This window comes from Bombina bombina, chromosome 11 (assembly GCF_027579735.1).
Source record: "Bombina bombina isolate aBomBom1 chromosome 11, aBomBom1.pri, whole genome shotgun sequence".
NCBI lineage: Eukaryota > Metazoa > Chordata > Amphibia > Anura > Bombinatoridae > Bombina > Bombina bombina.
The window spans coordinates 123,729,290-123,749,223 of record NC_069509.1 but is presented as its reverse complement, the minus strand read 5'-3'; the positions used below and the strand labels follow the sequence as shown (position 1 = coordinate 123,749,223).

General features: G+C 38.8%; 1 protein-coding gene across 1 annotated transcript in view; it reads right to left on the bottom strand.

Annotated features, from left to right (window-relative positions):
* The window catches only part of LOC128641800 (cytochrome P450 2W1), a 200,988-nt gene that overhangs the window by 100,686 nt on the left and 80,368 nt on the right, over positions 1 to 19,934 (bottom strand). The window contains exon 5 of the mRNA XM_053694337.1: positions 18,193 to 18,366. Within this exon, the coding sequence (XP_053550312.1) occupies positions 18,193 to 18,366 (174 nt within the window). The remainder of the gene's footprint in view (positions 1 to 18,192; positions 18,367 to 19,934) is intronic.

Genomic DNA, 19,934 nt, shown 5'->3' with positions numbered 1-19,934 from the left:
CTGCTATTCCGCCTTCTAATAAACGTAAAAGGTCTTTTAAAACTTCTCATAAAGTTGATGAAATTTCAAATGACCGACAACATACTGTATTATCCTCCTCTGATGAGGATCTGATTCAGAAGATCCTTCCTCAAATATTGACACTGACAAATCTACTTATTTATTTCAAATGGAGTATATTCGTTCCTTGTTAAAAGAGGTGTTGATTACATTGGATATTAAGGAAACTAGTCCTCTTGATACTAAAACTAGTAAACTTTAAATTCTGTTTATAAACCTCCTGTGGTTACTCCAGAGGTTTTTCCAGTTCCTGATGGGGCTATTTCTACTCTTGCCAAAGTACTACTATTCCTATGGAAGATAGAACTTCCTTTAAGGACCCTTTAGATAGGAAACTTGAATCTTATCTAAGGAAAGCTTAGTTATATTCTGGCTATCTTCTCAGGCCTGCCATTTCTATGGCTGATGTTGCAGCTGCATCAACTTTTTGGTTGGAAAATTTAGTGCAACAGGAAATGGATCCTGATTTGTCTAGCATTGTTCGCTTGCTTCAACATGCTAATCATTTTATCTGTGATGCCATTTTTTATATTATCAAGATTGATGTTAAATCTATGTCTTTAGCTATTTTAGCTAGAAGAGCTTTGTGGCTCAAATATTGGAATGCTGACATGGTATCTACTGTAAGTCTAGATTACTATCTCTTTCTTTCCAAGGTAATAATTTATTTGGTTCTCAGTTGGATTCGATTATTTAAACTGTCACTGGGGGGAGAGAGTTTTTTTGCCTCAGGATAAAAGACCTAAGGGTAAATCTAAAGCTTCTAACCGTTTTCGTTCCTTTCGTCAAAATAAGGAACAGAAACCTAATCCTTCCCCTAAAGAATCTGGTTCCAATTGTAAACCTTCTTCAAGTTGGAGTAAATCCAGACCATTTAAGAAACCAAATCCAGCCCCTAAGTCTGCATGAAGGTGTGGCCCTCATTCCAGCCCAGCTGGTAGGGGCAGATTAAGATTATTCCAAGACATTTGGGCAGATTATGTCCTTAATCAATGGATTCAGAGTATTGTCTCTCAAGGGTACCGAATAGGATTCAGAGTAAGACCTCCTGCATCCCAGTAAATCCAGTAAAGGCTCAGGCTTTTCTGAAGTGTGTTTCAGACCTGGAGCTTTCAGGGGTAATCATACCAGTTCCGTTTCAGGAACAGGGTCTGGGGTTTTATTCAAATCTATTTATTGTCCCAAAGAAAGAAAATTCATTCAGGCCAGTTCTGGATCTGAAAATTTTAAATTGTTTTGTAAGAGTGCCAACTTTCAAAATGGTGACTATAAGGACTATTCTGCCTTTTGTTCAGCAAGGGCATTATATTTCCACAATAGACTTACAGTATGCATATCTTCATATTCCGATTCTTTCAGACCACTATAAGTTTCTGAGATTCTCTTTTCTAGACAAGCATTACCAATTTGTCGCTCTTCTATTTGCCCTAGCGACAGCTCCAAGAATCTTTTCAAAGGTTCTCAGTGCCCCACTCTCTGTAATCAACGGGGTATTGTGGTGTTTCATTATTTGGACGATATCTTGGTACTAGCTCAGTCTTTACATTCTGCAGAATCTCACACAAATCAACTAGTGTTGTTTCTTCAAAGACATGGTTGGAGGATCAATTTCAAAAAAGTTCCTTGATTCCTCAGACAAGGGTCACCTTTTTAGGTTTCCAGCTAGATTCAGTGTCCATGACTCTGTCTCTAACAGACAAGAGATGATTAAAATTGGTTTCAGCTTGTCGGAACCTTCAGTCTCAATTATTCCCTTCAGTAGCTATGTGCATGGAAGTTTTAGATCTCATGACTGCAGCATCAGACGCGATCCCCTTTTGTTCGTTCATATGAGACCTCTCCAGCTTTGTATGCTGAATCAATGGTGCAGGGATTATACAAAGATATCACAATTAATATCCTTAAATCCCAATGTTTGACTCTCTCTGACTTGGTGGTTAGATCACCATCGTATAGTTGAAGGGGCCTCTTTTGCTCGTCCAACCTGGACTGTGATCACAACAGATGCAAGTCTTTCAGGTTGGGGAGCTGTCTGGGGATCTCTGACAGCACAAGGGGTTTGGAAATCTCAAAAGGCGAGATTACCAATCAATATTTTAGAACTCTGTGCTATTTTCAGGGCTCTTCAGGTTTGGCCTCTTTTGAAGAGAGAACCGTTCATTTGTTTTCAGACAGACAATATCACAATGGGGGCATATGTCAATCATCAGGGTGGGACTCAGTCCCCAAGCTATGAAAAAAGTATCTCGGATACTTGCTTGGGCAGAATCCAGCTCCTGTCTAATTTCTGCAGTTCATATCCCAGGTGTAGACAATTGGGAAGCAGATTATCTCAGCCATCAGACTTTACATCCGGGGGAGTGGTCGCACCATCCAGATATGTTTTCTCAGATTGTTCAGATGTGGGGTTTTCCAAAAATAGATCTGATGGCTTCCCATCTAAACAAGAAACTTCCCAGGTACCTGTCCAGGTCCAGGGATCATCAGGCGGAGGTGGTGGATGCATTAGCAGTTCCTTGGTGTTACCAACCTGCTTATATTTTCCCGCCTCTAGTTCTTCTTCCAAGAGTGATCTCAAAGATCATCATGGAACAATAGTTTGTGTTGCTGGTAGCTCCAGCATGGCCTCACAGGTTTTGGTATGCAGATCTTGTTCGGATGTCCAGTCGCCAACCTTGGCAACTTCCTTTAAGACCAGACCTTCTTTCTCAAGGTCCTTTTTTTCCATCAGGATCTCAAATCATTAAATTTGAAGGTATATAAATTGAATGCTTAGTGCTTAGTCATAGAGGTTTCTCGGACTCCTACTATGTTGCAGGCTCGTAAATCTGTTTCTAGGAAGATTTATTATCGAGTTTGGAAGATTTATATTTCATGGTGTTCTCCTCATAAATTCTCCTGGCATTCTTTTAGAATTCCTAGAATTTTACAGTTTCTTCAGGATGGTTTGGATAAAGGTTTGTCTGCAAGTTCCTTGAAGGGACAAATCTCTGCTCTTTCTGTTTTATTTCACAGAAAGATTGCTAAGCTTCCTGATATTCACTGTTTTGTACAGGCTTTGGTTCATATCAAGACTGTCATTAAATCAATCTCTCCTCCTTGGAGTCTTAATTTAGTTTTGAAGGCTTTACAGGCTCCTCCGTTTGAACCTATGCATTCTTTGGACATTAAACTACTTTCTTGGAAAGTGTTGTTCCTTTTGGCCATCTCTTCTGCTAGAAGAGTTTCAGAATTATCTGCTCTTTCTTGTGAATCTCCTTTTTTGATTTTCCATCAGGATAAGGCAGTTTTGCGGACTTCATTTAAATTTCTACCCAAGGTTGTGAATTCTAACAACATTAATAGAGAAATTGTTGTTCCTTCTTTGTGTCCTAATCCTAAGAATTATTTGGAGAGATCCTTACATTCTTTGGATGTTGTTAGAGCTTTGAACTATTATGTTGAAGCTACTAAAGATTTCAGGAAGACTTCTAGTCTATTTGTTATCTTTTCTGGTTCTAGGAAAGGTCAGAAGGCTTCTGCCATTTCCTTGGCATCTTGGTTAAAGCTTTTGATTTATCAGGCTTATTTGGAGTCGGGTCAGGCCCCGCCTCAGAGAATTACAGCTCATTCTACTAGATCAGTCTCCACTTCATGGGCTTTTAAGAATGAAGCTTCAGTTGATCAGATTTGCAAAACAGCAACTTGGTCTTCTTTGCATACATTTCTAAATTCTACCGTTTTGATGTATTTGCTTCTTCGGAAGCAGTTTTTGGTAGAAATGTTCTTCAGGCAGCTGTTTCAGTTTGATTCCTCTGCTTATGTTTAAGTTTTTTCTTTTCATTTATGAGAATAAACTTATATTTTAGGTTGTGGATTAATTTTTTTCAGCGGAAAATGGCTGTTATTATTTTAATCTGTCCCTCTCTAGTGACTCTTCTATGGAGTTCCACATCTTGGGTATTACTATCTCATATGTCACTAGCTCATGGACTCTTGCCAATTACATGAAAGAAAACATAATTTATGTAAGAACTTACCTGATAAATTAATTTCTTTCATATTGGCAAGAGTCCATGAGACCCACCCTTTTTATGGTGGTTATGATTTTTTGTGTAAAGCACAATTATTTCCAAATTTCTTTTTTGATGCTTTTTACTCCTTTCTTTATCACCCCACTACTTGGCTATTCGTTAAACTGAATTGTGGGTGTGGTGAGGAGTGTATTTATAGGCATTTTGAGGTTTGGGAAACTTTGCCCCTCCTGGTTTGATTGTATATCCCATAAGTCACTAGCTCATGGACTCTTGCCAATATGAAATAAATTAATTTATCAGGTAAATTATTACATAAATTATGTTTTTGAACATTGGAGACACCTCTTAGAAGGTACAACTCATCCAGTTATAGTACTAACAGATCACAAGAACTTACAATATTTACAATTGAATAGAACCTTGTCATCATGACAATTACGCTGGAGTCTTTATTTTTCACATTTTGACTACGTCATTAGCTACCGTACAGGTAAAGTAATGGGAAAGCTGATGCCCTATCAAGAAGAGATCCTAGACCTCCCATTCATAATGAACCCTCAACCGTTATTCCGAGAAGTAATTTCCTCGGCATGCTTATTAAACCTATCTCTGAAATGAGAACCTTACAAGACCAGGATGTATCTAAACCTATACAACTACTCCAACAAATGGATGATGGTTTACTCTATTTCCATAACCGTCTCTACATACCTGCAAGCTTAAGATCTGAAGTTTTAACTTCCACCCATGATTCCCTTTCACAGGACATTTGGGATCACATAAAACTTTGGATCTACAGTAACGGTTTTATTGGTGGCCATCAATGTCTACTCATGTTAAGACTTACTTCTCTCATTGCCCAGTGTGTTCCACATCAAAACCTTCCCATCAACGCCCAGTCAGCCTGTTGCAACCATATCCAGTCCCCAAACGTCCTTGAACATATGTTTTCTAAAATGGCGCATTTTGTACCTCTCACTTCGATCCCAACTGCCAAACTGCCCACAGAAATTTTCATCAGAGAGACAGTACGGCTCCATGGTCTGCCCACTTCTGTTCTTAGTGACAGGGGAACACAATTCACCTCTAGGTTTTGGAGAGAACTCTGTAAATCCCTTCACATCTCTCAAAAACTCAGCACTTCATACCACCCCCAGACCAATGGTCAAGCAGAGAGGACCAATCAATGGATCGAACAATACCTCCATTGTTACAGTTCACATCAACAAGATTGTTGGGCTACTGACCTTTCATCAGCCAAGTTCGCTTACAACAACGCAAAAAACTCCACTACCTCACATAGTCCATTTTTTACGAATTATGGATTGCATCCTCGAATGGATTTATACCCGCGTATTGAAGCAGCTTGTCCTCAAGTCAATGATACAGTCAATAACATTGCCCAGACCTTCTCTGTCATTCAGGACAACATAAAACTTGCACAGGCTTCGCATAAAAGGTTCTATGATATTAGACATAAGCCTCAACCCTCGTACCAAATTGGGCAGTTGGTCTGGTTTGAGATTACAAACCCCATCAAGGAAACTTAGCAAGTTATTCATAGGACCTTTTCCTATCGTTGCTATTTCTAACCCTGTGACTGTAACCTTACAATTACCTTATACCTATAAGTTACATCTTACTTTTCATGTTTCTTGGGTGAAACCTTGTCTTTCTACTACCGCCAGCTCGACTACTTTATCGCAACCTCTAACCCAGTCACCTGAAACGGAATATGAGGTTTATAGCGTCTTGGATTCTAGATGGAGGAACGGTCTCCTTGAATATCTGGTTCATTGGACTGACTGACTACTCTGAAGATTCTTGGGAACCGGCTGCCAATCTCCAAGCCCCCCGTTTGATCTCCATTTTCTACAGGCGGAACCCGGACAGGCCTTCTCCTTAGAACCTCGCTGTGGTTCCTTTCTGGGGGGACTATGTCAGGAGTCTCCTGTTATACTCTCTTGTAGTTCCCTCTGCCTGTACCTTTAAGCCTCTACCACTCATATCACTATATAAGGCTCCTCCCTCCAGCACTCATTTCTGGATTATTGTTCAGTTTGGTTCTTTCTTGTGTTCTCTCAGCCTTGGAAGTAATTCCTTTCCTAGACCCAAATCTCTCCTACCTCCTTACCGGCACTCCTATACTGGATTATTTGCAACTGGACGGACTTGCCACCTCCACAGAATTCCTGACGTCATCAGCTACTGCCCGTAGCAATTCCTGCATATGCGACTCTCTCCTTGCTAGTGTCAAGCTTTGCAAGTATCTGTCTCTGTTTGCAGCTTGTCCTCCATATCACTCTGCCTTCCAGGACTATCCAGAGTCAGGTCGTATAACTCTCACTTGTTGTGGATGTCTAAATATAATATCTGTGGTCATAATTGTATGCTTACTACGATACACACAAGTGCCTAGAGGTTACCTTTTGTGATTGAATTTGATATGATATACACACTTACGGTAACTAAACCAGATATACTGTGAGATTGATGTCTCTGAACCACCTGCAAATATATTAAGGTTCAGTACAAATAACTCTGCTTACCTTTAGTATTGATACTATACGTTCCACTTACTCTCTGTATTGTAACTCTCACTTATATTGCCAAACTCTTACCTTAACTCAGTTACACCGGTGTGTACACTGACTAAGTATTTGGACATAAAAAGACAAAGGGGTTAACTTTGACTATATTCTATAGTTGTTAACCCTACTGTCACAAAACATTATAATCAACTACGTTTACCATATCAGCCTCTGGACCTATACATTGAAGATCACTAAGTTTTGTAGTGGTTGTAACATATAGATACAATTCAGTAAAGGCCAGCACTCATGATTCAAATTCAACCACCCAGGGTGCTTCCAAAAGATTATTAACAAATATCAATAGAGGAATGCACTCGCCAAGATTTTCAAACAAAGCCACCTTTATTCAGTGTGACGTTTTGGTGTTTCACCCCTTTCCTCCATTATTAAAAAAAAATCTTCTATGTGAGCATATTATTCTATGTGAAGAACATTGGAATGTGAAATATTCATATTTCATTTGGGGTTAGTGCACTTGAAAAAACGCGATTGGGTTTGCGCGCGAGTAAGGGTCTTAGTTCTTCACCCCACTTTTCTCTGTCTACTGAATTCTATAGGGGAATAAGTTAACAAGGTCACGATATTTTAAGTTCGGCTTTTTGCGTGTGTCAGGTTAGCGCTTGCACAAAAACATTTACGCTCCACTTGTATTCTAGCCCTATATTGTAAGACTGCCAAAATAGTGCTGTTGTTAGTGTGTTGTTTCAATATCTGGGGAATCAAGCTTTCTTGACAACTGAGCACATAGACTTTTAACATTAAAATGAATTATACATGGGACAAAGATAGGCAAAATAGAAAATTGGAAGAAACAGCTGATTTTAATGAGGTGTTTATTTGGTAAACACTGGATTATGTCTTAAAAGATATGCATAGAACAACGTATAAACAAGACAATGTATGGTGGTATTGCCACTTCTTTGAAAAATACATTGACAAGAAACTAATACCTAGGGTTTTACAAATCCAACTCTTCCCAGCTTTTGAATTTAGATATCATACTTTAATAGGAGAATGAGAAGAATCATTGACAGAATGTTCTACAAAATTAATAATGATTTTAATTAAACATGATCTCTCTGAATATGAGAGACTAGAAAAATTTAAATTCAAGAGCAAAACGAGATTCTAAAAAATATTTGAGAGTAATCCTGAATTTTATAAATGATACAAAACATAAAAAAACACTTGACATATTTTTGCTATTACATTTATTAAAGACAAACAAACTTTAAGAAATTCTAATTTAAGCTTGACCTACCTGATTGCCAACTAACCTAGTATCAAAAACAACCAAAAGAATAGAAGCACCTGATGACAGCCGTTAGTAGTGAACGTAAATTTAATGGACAGGGTATACCATCACAACATGTAGTATACAAAGTACGGAGTATACACAGGGACTGTGTCCCTACTTAAGTCAGTTGATACAGAGGAGATGAAAATAGTGAGTGTATAAAGAGCTAGTAACAAAAAGCGGCTAACGCGTTTCGGCGTGAGCCTTACTCATAGCCTCATAAAACACACATTGACTGTGAAAGTTTAAAACACCTAGCTCAAAACCTGATTGGATAGCGGAAAACACACCCTGCAAATAATTAGCCAATCCGTGACTGCTGTTTAAAGCTAATACACGCACACACACACCCCTCCCCACCCCCTATGATTGCACACTATAGTCTAACGATGAATAAATAAATGATAAATAATTCCCTTCATCACTGAGTTATCCAAACTCGTAAAGTTTACCGCAAAGGGTTGCAGCCTGCTTAACCTGACAGGAAGCGATCACTCGTCGGATAGTGCATAAATCATTTCAGACCGTCACGGGAATTTTCCGCTCAGTTCGGTGACAGAATCCGAGTCGAGAGCTCAAAGTGGGAGGGAACAAGCAATCCAAACAACCCTGATAGGATATCACAAAAGACCCTGGCCAATAGTTAAACCGGGGCTCGCCTCCATAACATACGTCAATGTGGTATAACAACATAGTGAACTGGATAGTATAAATCACAGAGTCCCACTCCAAAAGACCGGGCAGGAGGCAAAATCCTATAAACACAGGGTAGATAGAGGAACGTGTGGAGATCATAAGTACAAATCTACAAATCTAGATATGCACAAAAAAGTAGAACCAATAGACAGGACCAAAAAAGGACCAAAAAACTGTTCCTAATAATCAATCATACTTATAAAAAATCTGCAGTCCAAACCACTCATTGTGACATAGGAACTTGGGGCAAAGAATAAATCAATAAATAAATAATCAATGCATTATAGGCCATGTATGTATACAATACGATGTGATAGTCTCCTCATCATCGCCCAAATGAAAAGGGATAGAAGGTACATACACTGCACATAAATAGTGTACAAACACGCTGAAGCTCATACAGTATAGTGTAATAATGCTATCCATTATCTCGCCCATCAAACCTAACGATAGGGTACACAGACATCGAACTAAATTTAAGTAAGTTTAAATTTAAGTGTCCCAATGAGGGCACAAATATCACCACAGGGTGAAGGAACAAATAAATAAATAAATGAAAAGGGGGAATATGAAGGAAAATAAGTGAGCAAGTAAGTAAGTTGGGCGGGACCTCCCCCACTCCAACATTCACGAGAAGGTATCAAACCTAACGGGACCAAAAGTTTATTAAATCAAACTCCGAATTGAGGCCCCCTGGGATCCTGGTCTTCAGCTTAAAGATCCAGAAGGCCTCCTTCTCTCCAAGTTTGTTAACCCTATCTTCCTGACCTTTTCTTAAGGGAACCTTGTCAATAATGGTCCAGACAAATGACCTTAGTGACTTGTTATGAGTCTCCACAAAATGTCTTACTAGGGGGGTCGTTTTAGAGCCAATCCTAATATCCGACGTGTTCCTTTATGCGAGTTCTAGCCTCTCGCGTTGAGAGTCCCACATACTGTATGGAACATAGACTGCAAGTGATGAGATATACAATATAAGTTTGTCTACAATTCAGACAGTATTTAATGTTAAATCTCTCTCCACTCACTGTGGAGACAAAAGTGTCCCCCACAATTAACCTTTCACAAGCCACACAAGTGTGGTGGTGGCACTTAAAGGCCCCCAATGATGTCAACCATGAGGAGGTCCGATTAGGGAGATCACTCCAGATTTTTGTGGGAGCAACCATATTTCCTATCGTCTTGTTTTTTCTATAGGCAAATCTGATTCCCCTTTCCACTGTGTCAATCAACCCATCATCCGCTGACAAAAGGCTAAAATGTTTATCCACTATTCGGCAGATCTCGTCATATTGTCTAGAGTACTCAGTGATGAAAGACACCCTATCACCAAATCTAGTTGTGACTGAAACACCCTCTCTACTTCTCTTACCTATGGTAAGAAGTTTCTCCCTAGGGATCCTTTCTACATCTTTTCTTGCCCTCAAGATCATTGTAGAGTCAAAGCCTCTTTCCTTAAGTCTCAGAGCCAGGTCATCCGCCTGTCTCTCATATGCAGTGCGAAACGTGCAGTTCCTTTTAAAGCGAATGAACTGGCTCTTGGCCACACCCCTGAATACTCTTCTGGGGTGACAGCTTGAGGCGTGAGGGGGTTAAGACTGAATAAATATCCGACCTTTCTAACGGATGACAAAACTTTCATAGAATTGTGGAACAGCAAACTATCGGAGTGTTCCTTTCAACTGATGAAATTAATCTGTGATTACAAACAAAAGGAATTAGAAGATGCAGCCTTAAAAATCAGAGAGATACAGAAGGAGCTCAACACCCAATGTGAGGATGTGAATTTCCTTAAGTTTAATGACACGCTACAACGGGTAGTGGCGGAGGCGAAAACTCTACTCCTTCAAATTAAACACAATAAATACCTACGGGATCAACAGGATTACGATCTCAACAGGGTGTATATCTGGAATAAAAGGGATAGATCACTACTCAGGAGGGAACAGGATAAGAGTACCTTCCATCCCAACCAACAGCGAGGTGGTCACAGACGTAGAAGAAATAGAGGAAGGAGGGTAAACTTTTATGAGAGTGAGGGTGAATCTGAGGGTTCAGGGTCAGGGTCAGGAGGAGAGGAACATCCCCCTGTCCAGAGTGTGAGACCCAAGGAAACCCCTCCCATTCTCAAAGTACCCACCAAACAATTTTTCTCCCAGACAAATTACAGAGAGGAACCGACCACAGACACGGAAACAAGAGGTTATAGTCGCACCCGGGATCAAGCACAGCTTCAACAGGTTTTTTCCATCCCCCAAAAAACACCAGAAGGGGGGGGAGGAGGAAACCTAAACACGAATCAGGGTGCAGACCACCAGTACAAAGAACAGCGGAGGTACCCCCAGAGAAGGGGAAGAGGAAGAGGGAATTACAGGTTTTGAACATCATTAACCTGTCCGACTACACCCCGGATCCACATGAACTTGAAGTTCTCAGTTTGGGACTGACTTTTGTGCCTACAGCTGACTTTGACTTGTTCAGGACATTGCTTAATGTCAACAAACTTATACGTGATCTGACCTTAAAGAAATTCTTCAAGATGCATCCCATAAGAGGAGAGGATGAGAGTCACGATGCCATTCTTAACGAGTTAGAATCCAGACACTTAGTAGCCCTGAGAGATAGTTCTCTCAACTTCCAGGAGTTCTGTGATATAGGGACCTTGGAATCTCTCTCAGAAGGTGGGGAATTTAACTCAGCCGCCTGCATTGGATTACCTGCTTTTAAGGTAAAGTCTATATTTTACCCTATCCAATGTAGGGGTAACCTTTTGGAGAAATTCCAAAATAGAATAGAAGAAGACCTTACCTGCTTGTATTACAAATCTGTGAGGGGAGAACAGAGTAACATCACTAGGAAACAGAGAAAAGCATTGGAGAAACTTAGCAAAAATGAGGGAATTATAATTAGGGTTGCTGATAAGGGTGGCACCATAGTCTTGCAAAATAGAGGGGACTTCATTTCAGAGGCCCTGAGACAACTAACAAACACAGATGATTATACGGTGTTGCCAGGGGACCCCACTTGGGCCTACCAGTCACGATTGGCCTCCCTCGTGGATGATGGGGTGGAAGGTGGGTTTATTGACCCGGGCACTAAGGAATACCTCCTTGTTTCGAACCCTACAATCGCTACTTTCAACCATCTACCTAAGGTTCATAAATCCTTGGTGAACGTACAGGGGAGGCCAATCGTGAGCGGTATTGGATCATTACTTGAACACCTCTCGGAATGGCTGGATGATATTTTGCAACCACTAGTGAGCACCCTGTGGAGTCACCTGGCGGACACAAAACATGTTCTGAATCTGTTGTGCCAGATAACATGGGAGACAAACTACAGATGGCTCACTGTGGATGTCAAATCCTTGTACACTTCCATCCCTCATGATAAAGGGTTGGAGGCTGTACGTTTTTTTCTTAATAGACACTATGGTGGGGATCCCTTGTTCGTGGATTTTGTAGTAGAGGTGACTCGGTTCCTCCTCACTCGAAATTATTTTGAGTTTATGGGACAGTTCTATCTCCAAAGGCGTGGGACAGCCATGGGAGCAAAATTTGCCCCGTCCTATGCAAACATCTTCATGGGATCGTGGGAACTGTCCCACGTCTTTGGAGATCAGAACATGTTCAGATCGGATATCATTTGGTATGGCCGATTTATTGACGATCTGCTATTTGTCTGGGGAGGAACCGAGCACCAGCTTACAGAATTTGTGGCCGGCTTGGAGAATAACGATTGTGGACTGAGTTTCACCTCTGAGATACAGGAAAGACGTGTGGATTTTCTGGACATCACACTGGAGGGTGTGCAGGGCCAGGGGATCATCACGGAGGTTTTCTGCAAACCCATAGCGGGGAATTCATTACTACACGCCTCAAGCTGTCACCCCAGAAGAGTATTCAGGGGTGTGGCCAAGAGCCAGTTCATTCGCTTTAAAAGGAACTGCATGTTTTGCACTGCATATGAGAGACAGGCGGATGACCTGGCTCTGAGAATTAAGGAAAGAGGCTATGACTCTACAATGATCTTGAGGGCAAGAAAAGATGTAGAAAGGATCCCTAGGGAGAAACTTCTTACCATAGGTAAGAGAAGTAGAGAGGGTGTTTCAGTCACAACTTGATTTGGTTATAGGGTGTCTTTCATCACTGAGTACTCTAGACAATATGACGAGATCTGCCGAATAGTGGATAAACATTTTAGCCTTTTGTCAGCGGATGATGGGTTGATTGACACAGTGGAAAGGGGAATCAGATTTGCCTATAGAAAAAACAAGACGATAGGAAATATGGTTGCTCCCACAAAAATCTGGAGTGATCTCCCTAATCGGACCTCCTCATGGTTGACATCATTGGGGGCCTTTAAGTGCCACCACCACACTTGTGTGGCTTGTGAAAGGTTAATTGTGGGGGGCACTTTTGTCTCCACAGTGAGTGGAGAGAGATTTAACATTAAATACTGTCTGAATTGTAGACAAACTTATATTGTATATCTCATCACTTGCAGTCTATGTTCCCTACAGTATGTGGGACTCTCAACGCGAGAGGCTAGAACTCGCATAAAGGAACACATGTCGGATATTAGGATTGGCTCTAAAACGACCCCCCTAGTAAGACATTTTGTGGAGACTCATAACAAGTCACTAAGGTCATTTGTCTGGACCATTCTTGACAAGGTTCCCTTAAGAAAAGGTCAGGGAGATAGGGTTAACAAACTTGAAGAGAAGGAGGCCTTCTGGATCTTTAAGCTCAATTCGGAGTTTGATTTAATAAACTGTTGGTCCCGTTAGGTTTGATACCTTCTCGTGAATGTTGGAGTGGGGGAGGTCCCGCCCAACTTACTTACTTGCTCACTTATTTTCCTTCATATTCCCCATTTTCATTTATTTATTTATTTATTTGTTCCTTCACCCTGTGGTGATATTTGTGCACTCATTGGGACACTTAAATTTAAACTTACTTAAATTTAGTTCGATGTCTGTGTACCCTATCGTTAGGTTTGATGGGCGAGATAATGGATAGCATTATTACACTATACTGTATGAGCTTCAGCGTGTTTGTACACTATTTATGTGCAGTGTATGTACCTTCTATCCCTTTTCATTTGGGCGATGATGAGGAGACTATCACATTGCATTGTATACATACATGGCCTATAATGCATTGATTATTTATTTATTTATTGATTTGTTCTTTGCCCCAAGTTCCTATGTCACAATGAGTGGTTTGGACTGCAGATTTTTTATAAGTATGATTGATTGTTAGGAACAGTTTTTTGGTCCTTTTTTGGTCCTGTCTATTGGTTCTACTTTTTTGTGCATATCTAGATTTGTAGATTTGTACTTCTGATCTCCACACGTTCCTCTATCTACCCTGTGTTTATAGGATTTTGCCTCCTGTCCGGTCTTTTGGAGTGGGACTCTGTGATTTATACTATCCAGTTCACTATGTTGTTATACCGCATTGACGTATGTTATGGAGGCGAGCCCCGGTTTAACTATTGGCCAGGGTCTTTTGTGATATCCTATCAGGGTTGTTTGGATTGCTTGTTCCCTCCCACTTTGAGCTCTCAACTCGGATTCTGTCACCGAACTGAGCGGAAAATTCCCGTGACGGTCTGAAATGATTTATGCACTATCCGACGAGTGATCGCTTCCTGTCAGGTTAAGCAGGCTGCAACCCTTTGCGGTAAACTTTACGAGTTTGGATAACTCAGTGATGAAGGGAATTAGGCTCATTATCATTATTTATTTATTTATCATTTATTTATTCATCGTTAGACTATAGTGTGCAATCATAGGGGGTGGGGAGGGGTGTGTGTGTGCGTGTATTAGCTTTAAACAGCAGTCACGGATTGGCTAATTATTTGCAGGGTGTGTTTCCCGCTATCCATTCAGGTTTTGAGCTAGGTGTTTTAAACTTTCACAGTCAATGTGTGTTTTATGAGGCTATGAGTAAGGCTCACGCCGAAACGTGTTAGCCGCTTTTTGTTACTAGCTCTTTATACACTCACTATTTTCATCTCCTCTGTATCAACTGACTTTTAAGTAGGGACACAGTCCCTGTGTATACTCCGTACTTTGTATACTACATGTTGTGATGGTATACCCTGTCCATTAAATTTACGTTCACTACTAACGGCTGTCATCAGGTGCTTCTATTCTTTTGTATGTTTTTGCTACAAGTTTGGGCCGAAGTGAGCACTGATTATATGGCTGTGAGCTGTGGATCTGGCGGACCTGGGAAGCAGCCTGCAGGACCAGGGATCGATGAAAGCCTTCTCTCTACAGTGTGGAATACATTGTTGCAGTCCGGTGTGATACTTGGAATACCGCTGGAGCAATAACAATATATGAGGTATTTGCCTACTGTTTCATAAGGGGAGTCTAGTTATTTTGCCAAATCGATTTGCTTATTGCTGTTTCACGCACTGGAAGTATTCTTTGGCCTGTAACTTTAAGATCCGTTTTTCCTGCACTGTCTACTTGTCTCCAGGGATAGAGGAACCCTGTGGGGCTTTGTGACTTGAGGCTGCGCTATTTTGGGGGTCACACATCAAGTAGGCTGGTGAAGTTATACATAGTAACCACCCTGAATGATAGGTAATGTTTCCATCCACTACTTTTAACATTAACACATTAGTGATCCCCTGCTGCTTGTACTAACACCTATTTTTTCTATTCCTCTACATTTGTGTAACCTAGTATCAGTGTAGAGTTAAAGGGCATTGTGGTGGAAAACTTTCATGTGGATTATAATTTAAAAGGATCATATGTAATTTGTCTATAACAGTCCCTAGAGGCATACACCTACAGACGCAAAGTCTATCTTTCCATGTTTTAAAATTATATTTGTGGCTAATCTTTTATTGCTTCCTAGAGAGGCTTTTAAATTTAACTAGGGTTTTATTAGGAGACATTTTAATTAAAACTTAGCTATTCTGAACCCAAGTCAACCTTGTTAAGAAATCTTCTGTAGCTATGACTTTTTATGCAATAATGTGCCTATTTTTTATTAAAATCTATATGATTCTATATTTCCCTAATAAACATAGGATGTTGCCCCTTTGTCAGCGGCCAAGACCAGGGGGATATAATTAACCACTGAAAAGGGAATATTAGATTTAAACTCTCTATCATTATACGTAATGGATGATGAAAAATTAGAACTTTTGAAATAGCATAGTAATTATATATTGCGCTCATATCCAATTTAACCTCTGGGGGATGGTCTTAGAATCTCACGTAGACCTGTTATCATAGAAATAAAATTAAAATATATTGTCCTTATTCTCCTAATGGAAGCATGTCCTAAGAAAGTAAGCTATTTACACTGTAATTATATTATTAGACTTTGTATAGAGAATGTTCTATAGTTTGCATTTTTCTTGATTTTATCCCTTTGGTACTTTCAGACCCAAATTGGGTCTTATTCCTGATCACCATATATATAAAACTGAGATCTTCAATTTGAGACCCAAGAGTGGTCTCCTTTTGTTAATAGTACTTTCTGTCCCTAGTATAATCTTATGTAGAGGTCCAAACGTGGCCCCTAGTATTATTCAGAAAGTCTATGCTTAAATAGCATACCTATACTAAATGTTTTACTTATTTGACTAGGTGTGAACAAATGTTTTATTATTATTATTGATTCAGTATTCTGTTAATCTTACCTAATTGATAGTCCTACTGTACTGTACACATCCTGTCAGTTAATTATTTGTATGCTTTATTAAAAAATCTCAATAAAAAAATAAATAAATCTGCACAAACATATTTCATGGCAGTTTGGCAACAATTACATAATTCCATTACAACTGAGAAGGTTACAGCAATTCTTTATTGTTATTTATTAAAGAGAAACAGAGTATAATAGACTTGTGCAGTCAAGACATTTTTGGTTTGTCCAAAATTTTCGCACTGAATATTTAACGAAATTCGTTTCCCCAAATATTCGTTGGCTGCACTTTTTGGTATTCGTTTTGTTAAAAACAAATACAGAATTTCAGTTAAATATTTACAATCATTTTTGTTAAAACAAATGTAAATTTTCAAAGCTACAGATTAAATATAATCTGTAACTAGGATACTTACCTTAACAGAGCACGCAAACCTGATCTTGCCAGAGCCCCGGCCGCGTTAGGATAACGCTCTCGGTTCTCAGGACCAGGTCCTGAAAGCAGAGTGCATTAAGCCTCCTTATAATACTGGAAATGCAAGGTTCTACATTTTTGAAGAAAAAATAAGCAGACAATGTATTATTTAAATGGAGCTAGACTTAGCCAAACCGAGGAGGAAAGGGACACAATGCAGGGCAGTGGCTAATAAGATATTAGCATGTATTAAAAGAGGCATTGATGCAAAGGAGGAAAGCATAATTCTGTCACTATATAAATCACTGGCCTCACCTTGAGTATGGAGTGCAGTTTTGGGGACTTAGAAAAAGTTCAGAGAAGGGCCACAAAACTAATAAGGGGAATTAAAAATTTAATTTATTAGGAGAGGTTATCCAAACGGTCTGTTTTCTCAAGAAAAAAGGTGCATGATAGGTGACATGATAAGCCCTGTTTATACCAAGAAAATTGTTCTTGACAAGGGGTCACAATTTAAGTCTGGAAGAAAAGAGACTTAATCTCCTGCAACGTAAAAGTTTTTTCACTGTAAGAGCAATACAATTGTGGAAGTCATTACCTGAGGAGGTAATAAATGCCATTACCTTAGATACATTTAAAAATGGTTTAGATACATTTCTGCCTAGAAACAGAATTCAGGGATATGATTGCTTGTGTTAAATGGGTCACATTTTTTAATGGGATTAATTTATAATCAACTTGAGCTTTTTTTTTTTTGTAAGTATAGGTTGAACTTGATGGACTTACGTCTTTTTTTGCAATATTATCTACTATGTTACATATATACAGAAAATGTGACGATACCAGAGGAACACCAATTATTCAATTCATGTGGTTACATTTTAGTCCTGTTCACATATGTTAAAGGAATTTTAATAAAAGTTATGTTTTAAATCATATCTAGCCGCTTTAAGTCTGGGCATAAAGTACTAAATTGCAACTCTATTTGAAATCTTTTTCCAAAACTTGCAATGTATTAATTGATGCAAGCAGCACTTCCAAAACTGAAATACAGCATAATAAAATAAATTATGACTTAAATCATAAGTCTACATACTCATTACAATTACATAGCTATATATAATAATATATTTATGCCTAAATAGTGTTGTAGTTAGTGAGTTTTTTTCAACTACTGAATTGGCTTTGAATGTTCAGGCTGACTTACCATTGAGATAGGGCATATCTAGCTCACATTTTCATTATAGCCTTTACCATTTCATCTGGAACCATATTATCTTAATTATCTACATTCTTAAATTGAATCACTCTGATCTGTTAGAAACTGAAGAGCCGTAAAAGTGCAAAGAGACAATGCAGGAGTTAAACACGTGTGTGTCCCTTTAAACAAAATGAAAATAATGCATATTATCATCTTTGAGACAGATCAACTCATTACCATCTGGTCTTTGAGCATAAACGCTTCAGTGTAAGTTCTCCAGCAATTTTCATTTAAAGATTCCCGCAGTTCAACAAAAAGTTTTTTCATAATTTCTTGTATCTCTTCGACTTTTTTAACAACTACATGGGGTGTATTCAAGATATATCCAAGAATGGGGAAAACGTTGTAAAACTGGAAAATAAAACACAGGAACAAAAATGGATTAGGTTATTGAGTGGTAAATATATATATCAATAATACATTTTATATTTAACCATTGATATTACATAACAGCAATAATCACAAACTGAACATTTAGCATATTTTTTGTTACAGCTACATCCTATAAAAGTAATACAGGTATCCCTTATCAGAGCTGGACTGGGAATAAAAATACGAAACTACCCTAATTTTAGTCCGTAGATTGCATACACCCCATTTTTCTCAAGGGGATTACTGGGATACTTCTTACCCCAATATTTTTTTTTGTTTCAGAATTAAATTATATCAGAGTTTAATAAAATACAATTCCAGATTGTTGTTTTATAGGTATCCTACCACCCAATTCCATCCATGACTCCCTTTTACAATGTGAAAATAATCATCCATGGTGTGATCTGGAGAAGACACTCAGTGTGTCACACTGTCTCACAGTGTGAGTTCACTAGACACTAGAAACCATTCAAAGTAGGGCTACTAAATGGTAGATGGTCTAGGAGATAAAACTTACAAGGAAATACATTGTGACCTTAATACTTATAGCTCAGAGGAGAAAACATTTTTATACAGCAGCACCACCCCTTTAAATTGTAGTTGGCCAGCCCCAGCTATTGCTGCCTATCGGGAAATCCCCCGGGCCTTCCTTGTCCCTTATTTAACAATGGCCTTTTTTATTTTTTGTTTCCGATTAACAACCGTTACAGCGCTACAGCATACACCCAAAATTGAGATACAAGAAAATAATATAACACTTTCTGATATCTCTTAGAAGGGACATATTACCAGCAATACATAATTTAAGACATTTTTACACAGGAATTTATGAGAATTTGCACTTAAAGGGATAGGAAAGTCAAAATTAAATATGCATGATTCAGATAGAAGTAAATTTAAAAGTGTATTAAATAACGCTCTATTTTAAAATGTACTTTGTTTTCTTGGTATCCATTATTAAAAAAAAGAACATGTAATATCCTACACTAGTGGGAGCTAGCTGGTGATTGCAGCCTGCACACATTTGCCTCTATTGATTGGTTGACTAGTTATGTTTAGCTGGCTCTATTTAGTGCATTGGGGTTCATTTCCCCTTAAAGGGATAATATTGTGATATTTTGTATTTTACGTTTATTTACAGTGTATAAACTTATATAGCTAATAGTTTTAGATTATATCAAGAAATTAGTTCTTACATCTATAGCTTTAAATTTAATATTTTATTTCTGTCAATTTTGATAAGGGTCTGGAACATAATTTATTGACTTCCGGTAAACTTTCATTATATAAGTAGGTTTATTTTACATACAGTATCCCACAAAAGTGAGTACACCCCTCACATTTTTTTTAAAATATTTTATTATATCTTTTCATGTGACAACACTGAAGAAATGATACTTTGCTACAAAGTAAAGTAGTGAGTGTACAGCCTGTATAACAGTGTACATTTGCTGTCCCCTCAAAATAACTTAGCACACAGCCATTAATGGCTTCAGTGTTGTCACATGAAAAGATATAATAACTGCACACTGACCGCAGTCCACTCT